General features: G+C 45.5%; 1 protein-coding gene across 4 annotated transcripts in view; it reads left to right on the top strand.

Moving 5' to 3' along the window:
* Positions 1 to 4,890: 4,890 nt before the first annotated feature.
* The window catches only part of trim36 (tripartite motif containing 36), a 123,185-nt gene continuing 115,096 nt past the window's right edge, over positions 4,891 to 12,979 (top strand). For 2 of the 4 annotated variants that reach the window (XM_073068701.1, XM_073068683.1), the window contains exons 1-2: positions 6,197 to 6,560; positions 10,043 to 10,292. In XM_073068701.1, coding sequence (XP_072924802.1) covers positions 6,498 to 6,560; positions 10,043 to 10,292 — 313 coding nt within the window. In that variant the 5' untranslated portion in view covers positions 6,197 to 6,497. Of the gene's footprint in view, positions 5,190 to 6,196; positions 6,561 to 10,042; positions 10,293 to 12,979 lie in introns of those variants that run through there. The other 2 variants (XM_073068692.1, XM_073068710.1) reach the window with 2 other exon arrangements.

Here is a 12,979-nt window from a genome sequence, read left to right as displayed (position 1 = left end):
GTCTTTCATTAGAAATGATAATTCCTAGAAAATAGTCCACATTAAGAAGAGGGACGCCTCACGTCTTAATAAGCTGGTAAGGAAGGCGGGCTCTGTCGTGGGCAAAGTACTGGAGAGTTTAACATCGGTAGCTGAGAGAAGGGCGCTGAGTAGGCTACGGTCAATTATGGATAACTCTGAACATCCTCTACATAGCACCATCCAGAGACAGAGAAGCAGTTTCAGCGACAGGTTACTATCGATGCAATGCTCCTCAGACAGGATGAAGAGGTCAATACTCCCCAATGCCATTAGGCTTTACAATTCTACTGCCAGGACTTAAGAACTTTTTAAAAGCTATTATTAATGCTTTTTGAGATAGTGATTTAGATGCATATCATATTTTTTTTTACTGAGTTAAGTATTGTATGTAAGTAGTTTTGCTACAACAAGTGTATGGGACATTGGAAAAAAAGTTGAATTCCCCCATGGGGATGAATAAAGTATCTATCTATCATTATGATTTTCCATAATACAATTCTATGTGCCTGCCGCCACCCCATGCAGCTCTGTAAGAGTTAATTTTAATTTGGAATGCACAGCCTGAGTCAGTGGTGGAGGCAGATACACTAGTGAAATTTAAGAGACTACTAGACGGGTATACGGAGGAATTTAAGGTGGGGGGGGGGGGGTTATATGGGAAGCAGGGTTTAAGGGTCGGCACAACATTGTGGGCCAAGGACCTATACTGTGCTGTACTATTCTATGTTCTATAATGTCTTAACAATTGCAAAAAGGCACAAGTTGTATACATTCAGAAAAGTGCTAATTTATTTGCAAGGTTGTACACTTAATATGTACACATGTTGAATCTTGCACAGTCTAATGTTACTGTCAAATTGTTACAAACCTCTCATATCACTCTTACTCACCCGAACCACAGAATATTCCAGAAACAACATTTGTGACAAACTTTTCTTCATTAATATTTCCGCAGGTGTCCATCACAGAGTGCCAAATTGTTCTGTACTTCAGTCATAACAAAGTAAAATGACTTTACGTGTTATTTTCTGAACGTCCCTGCAAATCTTGCTTCATGAGAACTTCCCTATCTTTTCTAATCTCTCAGCTAATCCATTTGAAGCTGGTTGATACAAAGAAATAATAGTATATTTATAACATTTCTTTTCATAAAAGGTTAGAAATAATAGTTCAACACTAGGAACTATGGGCAGAAGTGATTTTTATCAGGCAATATGATATGAGAGGCATTGATCATGTGGATAGTCAGAGGTTTCTTCCCAGGGCTGAAAGGCTAACACGAGAGGGCTCAGTTTTAAGGAGCTTGGAAGTAAGTACAGAGGGGATGTCAGAGGTTAAATTTTTTTTGCAGAGAGTGGTGACTACGTGGAATGGGCTGCTGCTGACTGTGGTGGAAGTAGATACGATAGGGTCTTTTAAGAGGCTCCTGGATAGGTACATGAAGCTTGGAAAAATAGAGGGCTGTGGGTAACCTTTTGACCGTGTCTGCATGCTTTTCTGCATTGAGTTGCTGCCACACGATTGACTGATTAGGTATTGGCATTAGCGAGCAGGTGCACAGGTGTACCTGATAAAGTGGTCACTGAGTCTAGTGTGAACATTCTCCCATGCATGCCCCTTCAAAAATGTAAAGAGTTATTCAACTTGAAAGTGAAAAATAATAGCTTCTGAATGATGTTTCCTGTTAACACTGTGAAGTTGTCTGCCATAAATATGGAGGAAGAGTAGCCCAAGAAAATGCTCTGCTGTTGGCTTCATCGAGAGTGCCCATGGGTTTTACATAGAATTACATGCTAAATGCCTGTTAAACTCACCATTGGAAGTAAAATAAATAGATTATATTAACTGCCAATCAAGTAATTTCCCGATAAGATAATTACATCATGTAGACATTACATATTGCTCCTGTACTGAGAAAGCAGTTAAGAGTTGCCGGAACTGGACACGTTTAGCCAGAATGGTAAAGATGTCAAATTTTTAGTATATTTTTAAATAAAATTCTGAAGTAAATGTGTTCACATTATTACTTTATGACTTGACAGGTTTCTCATAGATTGGGAAACTGGAGGTGAAGCACACAAAGAATAATGTAAAATAGACTTTGGCCTTGCTGTTGCCTTGTGCGATGTTGCTTAAAGGGCAGCCCAGCGGTACAGCGGTATGGTTGTGACGCGCGGCTCTGACAGTGGAGCCTGCGCATTCTCTCCGTGAATGCTTGCGTTTCCTCAGGTGTTCCGGTTTCCTCACACATTCCAAAACACTGTGGGCTGGTAGGATAATTAGCCATTGTAAATTGTTGCAAGTGTGTAAGTGAAAGGTAGAACCTATGAGGCCATTGATAGGAATGCGACAATAAAATGGGTTCAGATCTGGTTTGTGAAGGTTGATGTGGAATAGTTCGAAGGGCCTGTTTTCATCCCGTATCTCTTCATAGCACTGGGTCTAATATGCAGTGTGCTAAAACAACTGTCTTTTTCTTTAAGTAATTTTCAGGATGTGAATGTCATTGACAGTGATAGTCCATTTTCCTTCCATTCCTAACTGCCCATGAGTAAACCCTGATGAATCACTCTAGAACACAGAACAGTACAGGCCCTTTGCCCACGACATTGTGTCCACCTTTCCACCTGCTCCAAGATTAATCTAACACTTCCCTCCCACATAGCTCACCATTTTTCCATCCATGTGCCCTTAAATGTCCATAATGTATCTGCCTCCTGTTATGAACCCCATAACTGGGTCACTTACCAGCAAACATAGAGAGGTCCGCTGAAGTCTGATGGTACCATTTCTAAACGTTTTTATTTATAAAGGGGCACAAAAGTAAGGTTAATACAAACATTCAGATAACATACGTCGTCAATACTCAATCTAAAGCACGGGTATAGTAATAATCAACAATACGAAGTAGCTCTATCGTTTGTCTAGGGGTAAAACTATTGTCTGATGGAAATATAAAAAGTCTCGCCAGTTCATGAAGGCTTTTAGCCGTTTAAGGGACCGCTGGGTGTTCACGGGTTGGAGAGAGAAAATAAACTTGCCAGCCTGTTGGACTCAAATCGTGGAATCGGGAACGTGAGTTCCCCGTTGTCAGTTCGGAATCCTTTTCGGGGTTATCAGCCACTCGATTCCCTAGCTAGGGGAACCAAATCACACGTGGCTCCCGAACAGCTTCCTGTCCTTACGGGAGCGATGGTGTCTCCGTCTGGTGCGTCGCTGGGGTACTGCCTCCTGCAGTCCCCTTTTATCGTGACTGGCAGATTTGTAGATTTCACTCAAGGTAGGGTGATACAATCCCCACCCCACATTGCCCGAGGGTGTCCATGTCCCTGATAGCTGGCACGTACTATAGAGTTGCAATTCACACAGGTGTCTCTAAGAACAATGATCAAATCCTTTGCATTGTCTCTCATTTCCTGGGTCCAAGACCCGAATTAATAGCGATCTTGCGATTCTCCGGAAGGAGGGGGCTGGTCCCACACCCTTCGGCCCCTCAGAGCTGTGGTACATTCATAACACTCCCTGTTCCACGCACTTACCACCCTCTGTGTGAAAAACTACCTCTGACATCCACCCTATACTTTCCTCCAATCACCTTAAAGTTATTCCTCCTAGTATTAGCCAAATCCACCCTTGCTAAAAGTCTCTTGTCTGTCCACTCTATCTAGGCCTCTATCAAGTCACATGTCATCCTCCTTCTCTAAAAACTATAGCTCTAGCTTGCTCAATCTGTCCTTATAAGGCTTGCTCTTTAATCCCGGCATTGTCCTGGTAAATCTCCTCTGCACCCTCTCTAAAACTTCCACATACTTCCTATAATGAGGTGACCCGGACTGAACACAGTACTCCCAGTGTGGTCTAGCCAGAGTTTTATAGAGTTGCAACATTACCCTGTGGCTCTTGAAATCAATCCCCCGACTAATCAAGGCCATCACACCACACACCTTCTTAACCACTCTATCAATTTTCTGGGGAATTTTGATAAATCTAAGGACTCGGAGCTCAGTTTCCACTCTTCCTCCACACTGCTAAGAATCCTGCCGTTAACCCTGTACTCTGCCTTCAGGGGCAGATCAGCCTCGATATTAGGGCCTTAGGAAAGCAATTGCGCCAGCATGTCCCCTTTTTCCACCCAGGCCCACCTCTAACTGGCTACACTTGTCTGGGTAGGATAGAGACCATTTTAAAAAGCACATTCACTACCAAAGGTTAGACAGATGTTCATCTTACAGTTAAGGGGAAATCAGATGAAGATGTTTAAAAACATATAATGCTTCTATATGGGAAATGAGAAGAAACATTTTTTATTGCTTAAAACCAGAGGACGCCAGGGAAGGATATTTGTAAAGAGAAACAGAAACAGCAGAAGATTAGCTTTCATTCGGCAAGTTGCTGTGATCTGGAGTGCAAGTAGGTTCAATAATGTTCAAAAGGAAATTGATTAACCACTTTAAAGGACAAACTATGCGGGACAATCAAGAAAGATCACACAGCAGGACCGATTGGTCAACCCATTTGAGCTATCACCAGCTCGATGGGCTGAATTCTATTCTTCATGATCCAGTCCACGACAGTTTGCTTCCTATTCGATGTGATCGCAGCTATGTTTTAAATATTAGGTGTCTAATTTATTTTTGTTCAATTTTGATCGAGTCATATCATAAAACGAGCTGATATAGAGACGGGAGCTGCAAACTGCTTGAAAATAAAAACAAATCGCAGGCTGGCTGAACATTAACCCACGGTATCATTGTAATGAAGGAAATTTTTAACAGGGGATAATAATTGAATAAATACTTTGGCATCTCAGCTGGCAGACAGGATTCATGTGACTGTTTAGTTTACAGTGAATATGTACTCCGCCCACTTTCTTGCTAAGTTACTAGTGGCACAGAGTCGCACGGCGTAAGATCGCTTTAGAAATAATGCTGCTCTGAAAATGAAAGATTCAGAACAGCGAATCTGACGTCCTTTTGTAGTTCATGCGATCTTATGCTCGTTAATCGATTCCGCCTGAAACACTCACGGTGGCGAGGGTGCATTGAGCGTACCGGCTTCCAATGTACTGAAGAAGCATGTAAACCTATTCCTGTCAGACACCCCTTGGTGAAATGTTGCACCCAGCTCGGACAGGCGGAGATGGCGAGAGTGGATTACAACAAACAATGGTGTGTAATTGCGCGGTAAATTTCGATAATAGTAGTTCCGACAAAAGGTAATCGATCCAAGCGTACCCTGCACTTCCCTCTCCGCCGATCTCGTGTAGCCCGATGAGTGCTTCCGGCAATTTATTCTTTCAATTGTCCAGCATCCGCAGTATTTTGCTTTGTCTGGCGGCAGCAGTCACTATTTTACCACGGTCTGTGCAGGAGCCTCTGCGCAGAGCCCTGTGGAACTCAGCACCTCTCAGTCCCATTACTGTTATTTTGGAAGTTGCATCCGCGTTTGTACCTGTTGAATTGTAGCCAAACCGCATCCTATAAACGGAACAATGTCAGGACTGTTCTCGGCCCAGCGTCGGAGCGTAGTTCACACCCGCGCCAAGTGAGCCCTTTAAACCTCCACGCTGCGTTCGTTATCCTCTGCCGTCATGGCAACTCATTCTGATAATTACTCCAGTGTCTTTTTTTTTAAGGAAGAGGGCCGCCAGTTTTTGATTGAACGGTGTCTCTGCTGTGTTTGTGTGTGTATGTGTGTGTGTGCCATCCTCACTGCCCGTGTGGCGAGACGGGCGTGGCGCGAACCGAGGGATCGGTGTTTGTGGTGTGTAGTGTAATCTCGAGAGAAGCAGGCTCAACACCGCCCCCCTCCCCATCCCTCACGGAACGACCACTTTGTTAGGCTCCGAGTAGCCCCTGACGGAGACTTTTCAATGTCTGGGAGTCTGCTCTCGTTCCCTCTCCCTGACCTTGACCGTCATCTGCCCGAGGCTTAACCTCGGGCAAGCTGCAGACAGCATTATTCTTAACTGCGGGCAGGGCCATTATTTAAACTCGCAGGTAAATTTAGTGAGTTAGGTTACACTTGTAATACTTGCTGATTTGATAGACTGGGAAGAATCCGCCCCGGGTCCCAGGCAGGGACACCGGTGCAATGGAATTAATATTGTCCGGGAAGAGTATTTAATGACTTTAATTCGCAAATCTACTGGACGTTGGTGGCATCTCCGCTGTGAAATGAGCAGGGCGGGTTTGAGGGGAGGATAGGAGCTGACTGCTGTCTGGGGCTCGTCGCTTCGTCTTCATGCCATGATTCGGTCAGTCGTGACTCCACGCCCCGGCTTGGACGCTGTGGGCGGAGCCTGGGCTTCGGCAAAGTGACTGGGGCGGTGGAATCCGGGCTGAGCCCGGGATATCAGAGAGAGGATCCCTCGGCCGGGACGGAGCGGACCCTTGGCACCCGCCCCCTGTCCCCAGGACACATTGGAACGGGCAGAAAGTAGCTGTTCGAGGGCGCTCACGGAGCTGCCCCCAAGCATGTCCGATTCGGACGACATAAGTGAGTTCGGATTCATCGTTGACAGGATCTCCCGTGGTGAGGTAGGTGGTACTATGAGGAGGGAGACATGCCCTCTGTAGCTTGGAGGAACGAGGTCGGTCTTCTCCCTTGCATCTGCAGGGTGCTGGGACAGCTGCGAGCAATCCTACAATCGCTCGGTGGATCGGTGGTGGTTCTTCTCCCGTTAGAACGGCTCCGGGAGAGTCCACGGCCACCGAGTGGATTACAGGTGTACCCAGGACTCGCTCCACTGACTACCACCTATTCTTTCTCGGGACATTGCACGCTGCCCCTCGGTCTGCCGAATCGTAGAGTCCCCCGAGCCTGAGGGTATGTCGCCGAGGTGTCTCTGCTAGTCCGGGACGGCTTTAGTATGACACAGTGACTCTTCACTCCGCCCGTCCAGACCTGCGCTTTGTCCGACCCTCCGCCAGCTGGAGCCAAGCGCGTGTGCTGCTGAGACAGAGGATTTCTGCACGTTGAATCCCAACAATGTGCAAATACGGTGGCTTCAAATACTCTGCATCCCCTGTATCGTCTACAGATGGGACCTTTCCTCTGTCCCGGATCCCTCTGTCCCGCTAGTACTGACTCGGACCGCACTTCTGCGCTAAAACAGAGTTTGGGGTACGGTTCCGTCTCTTGCTGCAGCCCAGCATTTCTCCTGGCCAGCGTTGGTCCTTGGTCGGTTCGGGGGGGACCCTCCCATTTAACGCAGCTCGGAAACTTGCTGCCACCGTGCTCGGTGCTGCCCCACGTTTGCACGTCTGACAATTAGAGGGATGGGCGGCAAGAAGCGAGCCCCGGGCCAAACCGGTCAAAGAGCTGAGAAGTGTGGGTGGTGAGGCTCGAGCGGTCTGACGTGAAGCGACTGGGGGCCTGCGTCCCCTACCATTCACACCACTCTCTTCGACTTGTGGTTCCGTGGTGACTTGCTGAACACAACTTGCAAGGGCCGCCCTGAACTTCCAGTTGCCGGTCTCTTTAATTCAATGCCCCATTCCCATAGGGACGTCCTCGGTCTCCTAGACTGCACCTTTAATGACCAATTTAAGAACAGCGAATCTCACCTCAGCTTCCTCCCAGCTCCGTACTAGCCCCTTGGAACTCAGCAATTTCTGATGACTACGCTCTTTCCTCCTCTACTGACGCAGTTACATCTTTCTGTTTAAAATTACTTTCTCGATGATCAATAATAATTGAGTCCTACTATATAAATTCCCTCTGTTCTCCCCTCCCCATCCCTCTCTCCAGCTTAGTACTTGCTTTCCCGCATTTCCACGGTTGGCTACCTAACACATTGGCCCACAGACACTGACTGACCCGTTTCGGATTTCCAGCATCTGCAATTATTTGCTTCAACTATATTCATCAAAGCTGGAAGACTTGAATGTTATTGACTGTGAGGGCTGTAGATGCGTAGGAACTTCTCGCAGAGGCTGCTGAACCTCTGGAATTCTCTACTCCAGGGGCTTGCGGAGTCTAGGTTCCTGGAAGCATTTTGGGGGCGGCACTAAATGACGCTTTTACAATGCCAGCGACCCGGGTTTGATTCTGTCACCGTCAGTAGGGAGATTGTAGGTTCTACCATTAGCGGTATGGGTTTCCTCCCGGTGCTCCGGTTTCCTCCACGTTCCAAACACCGGTTAGTAGGTTAATTGGCCACATGGGCTGGTTGGGATAAAGGTCCTGGTGCCATGTTGTATCTCTAAATCAGAAAAAAGAGGCTATTACCTTTTTGAAAGATTCGAGTATAGAGGGGATTGGGGAATTTGCACAAATAAGAGTTGAATAGATCAGCCAAGATCTTATTAAATGTCAGGGCAGACTTGAGGGGCCAAATGGCACAGTGGTATTAGCACAATGCTACTTGCATTCTCATAGTTTACTGGATCACTGCTGGATGAATACAGGGTTAATGGCTGGATTCTTGGCATTGTGGAGGAACAGAGGGATCTTGGGGTCCACTTAAATATATAGTACCTAGTACAGTACTGTGCAAAAGTCTTAGTACAGTAGTGTACGTACTTTGATAATAAACTTACTTTGAACATCCATAGATCTCTCAAAGTTGCCACTCAAGTTGATAGAGTAGTTAAGGAGGCGAATGGTGTGTTGGCCTCTGTTTTCGGGGAACTGAGTTCAAGAGCCATGAGGTAATGTTACATCTGGTAAGACTGCTCTTTGAGTGTTGTGTCTGTTTCTGGACACCTCGTTACGGAAGGATGTGGAAGCTTTAGAGAGGGTTCAGAGGAGATTGACCGGGATGCTGCTTAGATTAGAGAGCATGTCTTATGAGGAAATACTGAGCAAGCTTGGGCTTTCCTCTTTGGAGCAAAGGAGATTGATGGAGGTGTACAAGATGATAAAAGGCATCACAGCCAAAGCTTTTGTTCCAGGGGGATATGGCTAATATGAGAAGGGATAATTTTAGGGTTTAAGTGGACAACCAGAGCCAGAGCGGAAATGGCTAATTTGAGGGAGTGTTGTTTATGCTGATTGGAGGAAAGTATGGGGGGGTTAGAATGTCAGCGGTAGGATTTTTACATAGAGTGATTGTTGGATGGAACACACTGCCGGGGGTGATGGTAGTGGAGGGAGATTTAAGAGACCCTCAGGCAGATGGATGGAAAAATGGAGGGTGATGTGAGAGGGAAGAGTTAGAATAGGTTAAAAGGTTGGCACATCATGGGCTGAAGGGCCTGTATTGTGCTGTACAGTGTTACGTACCCCGTAACTGGGTCACTTACCAGCAAAGATAGAGAGGTCTGTTGAAGTCTGATGGTACTATTTTTAACAGTATTTATTGATAAAAAGACACAAAATAATATCAATGCAAACATACAGATAATATACTTCGTCAATACTAACTCTAAAAGCGCGGGTATAATAATAATCAATAAGAAATAGCTCTATCGTTGTCTAGGGGATAATGTATTGTCCGATGGAAATATAAAAGTCACTGTCATTCAAGCTGCAGCGTTTTTGGGTTTAAGAGAGACGGTTTAAACTTGCCCAGGTCTTTTATGATGCCAATCCGTTGAGTCAGGGGAATTGATTTCCCCATTGTTAGTTAAAAGCCGTTTTCCGTGGTACCAGCCACCAATCCCAGGCAACGGGACTGAACGCACGTGGCCTCCTTCAAATGGCTTCCCGCTATTACGGGATTGCTAGTGTTTCTTCTGGTGCGTCTGAGGGGCTGTTCCTACAGCCCCTCTTTTATCCTGACTTGCAGGGTTGTAGATGTCAATCAGGTTGGGGTGATGCAATCTCTTTCTCACCCAGCCCACTTTTGCCTGAGGGCGTTCACGTAGCATAGCATCTCAATCCACAAATGTGTCTCCAAGAGACAATGGCCATGTCTCGTGACTTTACATTGCCGGGAACGAGGCATTCTGCACGTCTCTCTCTCATTTCCTGGGTCCCCTGACCCAACCCAATAGTGATCTTGCGATTCTCACAAAGGAGGGGGCTGCAGGCATGACAACAGTTCTATGTTCTAATCTCTCTCTTCTCTCCTTAGGTTCCCATTAAAAACATTGAACGGGAGTTGATCTGCCCATCATGTAAGGAGCTCTTCACTCATCCCCTGATCCTGCCTTGCCAGCACAGTGTCTGTCACAAGTGCGTCAAGGAGCTGCTGCTCTTCAGGGAGGATGCAAATACCGAGACAGACTCAGAGTTCTCCAACCCAGCCACTCCTGTCAGCAGCCCCAGAGTGCGTCGCCTCTCCTCGGCCAGTGTTGAGAGGCTCGACAGACTCACCCGGACAGGTAGGCATCACCTGCACCACCACTGACAGAAGCAGCTTCCAGCAGCCGTAACAAAAGTATCAACCTTTACTTACACACTGGTGATATCTCTGTGTTATTGTATGTTTGATTAGGCTTTGATATAACAATGGCAAAGTTTTGTCCCAGTTCAGCACCATGGACGGCTTCGAAGCGATAAACGCAAGAGATTCTGCTGATGCTGGAAATCTTGAGCAACACACACAAAAAGCTGTTGAAGCCCTGATGAAGGGCCTTGGCCCAAAACGTCGATTGTTTATTTCTGTCAATTGATGCTGTCTGACTTGCTGAGTTCCTGCAGCGTTTTGTGTGTGTGTGGCTTTGAAGAGGGCATAGGACACTTTTTCCTCAAATGAATTGGGGCGAACTATAAAGATCAGATGCTTAGACAGGCTAATAGTCCCTTGATATTGAAGGTAGGTATATATATATATATATATATATATATAGATAGGCAGGTAGATCTGATGCGAGTGCTAAGAAAGAGGATGTGACAAAAAAAAACATTCAGCAGTAATGCTGGGAAGTTCTTTTTATCTAGAGACTAATGCGAATCCGCAGCCTTCCAGAAAACTGTCGCGATTTGGTCAAAGCAAAGATAAATACATTTTTTAAGCACAAGTGTTAATGACTACAGACCCAAACCAGATGGATGATCATAGAATTTCTGGTGGGAGCCCCAGTGGAAGGTGGTATTAACACTGTTTCTCATAATATTGGCATTTATCTCCAAGTGTCTCTCAAACCAGATTTAAGCAACTGGTTGGATCACTTATCAATTTTACAGATTTAATCACAGACTTTCTTTGATATTTTTATTGGCGAAGTCAGTCCCATAAGGCACTCAAAATACTTATTCAAAAATGACATATGAGACTGGGACTTCACACATTTCTGCAATAACAGCAGGGTCCTTTGGCCAGGCCTCCGAGTCTGTTTCCCAGCCAGCAGCATCTCTTTCATGATGCATGATGCAAATTGCAATCTCAGTTTCAGATCAGTAGAACAGTACAAACACAAGTGAAAGACAACAATGCTACTTGTGCAGGCTATTTTGAACATCTGAATTACAGCAGTTATTACATACATCAACACGGCAATGCCCTGAAAGTGTGATAATGGCTAGAAGCAAACATTTAACTTTTCACTGTCCAGTTTAATTTGAAAATATAGACTGCTATAATTATCATGCAATTATGTGACAGTTTAACAAGAAATGCTGTAGCAAATTAATGTCTTGGCATACACGAGGAAATCTGCAGATGCTGGAAATTCAAACAACACACACAAAATGCTGGTGGAACACAGCAGGCCAGGCAGCATCTATAGGGAGAAGCACTGTTGACATTTCAGGCCGAGACCCTTCGTCAGGCTCGAAACGTCGACAGTGCTTCTCCTTATAGATGCTGCCTGGCCTGCTGTGTTCCAACAGCATTTTCTGTGTGTTGTTTTAATGTCTTGGCATAGAAGTTTGCATAGTGTGAGAGCACATTGGGAATTTGGTCTGCATGGTCAGCCCAGCAGTCTACTCCTGTCAGATCTCTGGTGACTTCTGCCATGTGACTTTCCACATTCTAGTCAAGTAATTGATTGCAAGAGACATCTTAATGCAATTATGCCTTACAGTCAATATCAGAGTACTTTCATTACAATTCCCTATGTGGTAAGGTTGGCGGTGGTGACATGAAGTCCTCAGCATTGACTGAGCACTCATGTGATCATAACAAACAAGGACAAGGAAGCATTCTGCTAGTCATTGCTTCATATTGAATATCACAAGAGCAATAAAAAGACATTGTCCGGTTGACCTAACTGTCCATGACCATGTGGCACTAGTTGCACTACAACCAGCCGAAAGTCAGAGCTGCTGTGCTGAGCATTGTAACAGGCAATGCAAGATCAAGAGGAAAATTCTCTGCCCTTATTCTCATCAGCCTACCTCCCACCCATGGATTTGACCATAATACTGTGGTGGGAGCGGTCAGTGCACAAACCTTGTGGAGCTGGAATCCCATTCTCACACAGGAGAATCTGTTTGAGACTACTGCTGCTAAATGGAGCAGATTCTATGGAAGCTCAAAACCAGACATCCACAATGTTACCCAGGGCAGTAGCGCTAGTGCCTAATGTTCAGATACTCTGGTGTGTGCTGTATCCGTCACCTTGCTCGCCCCAGGAAACCAACCCTGCTTCAGTGAGGACTGTAGAGACTGGAAGAGAAATACCTGAAAAAGGAGATGCAAGCTGGTAAAGTTACCAGATGCATACTGAACGTGGATGTCTAGGCAGAGTTCAGTGATCAGTAACAACAGTTGAAATCAAAGTTCTTCAGTCTTCCACTACTTATTTGCTGATAATCAGCCAGCTAATGGGAGGAGGCGGCTACAGGAATATTTGAGTCTGAATGATGATAAGGCTTGACAATAAATACGAAAGCCAAAGTTGAAGTATTTGCATTGTTTTATCCAGTAGTGGTGAAATAGGGTCCCTCTCATTGCCTGCCATCCCTGTCAGCATCCAGCACCTCCTTTGCTAGCAGTAGTATCAAGAATTAGTCAAATACGCAGAATACTACAAACGTTTGTACAAAATGCATGGGCTCCAACAGCAATCTTGCCATGCTGTTGAAAATTTGAGTTCCAGAAAGCGCTGTACTTTTAATCTCAATG

This window comes from Hemitrygon akajei, chromosome 2 (assembly GCF_048418815.1).
Source record: "Hemitrygon akajei chromosome 2, sHemAka1.3, whole genome shotgun sequence".
Taxonomy (NCBI): Eukaryota; Metazoa; Chordata; class Chondrichthyes; order Myliobatiformes; family Dasyatidae; genus Hemitrygon; species Hemitrygon akajei.
The sequence above is the reverse complement of the archived record's forward strand: the minus strand, read 5'-3'. Positions and strand labels throughout refer to the sequence as shown.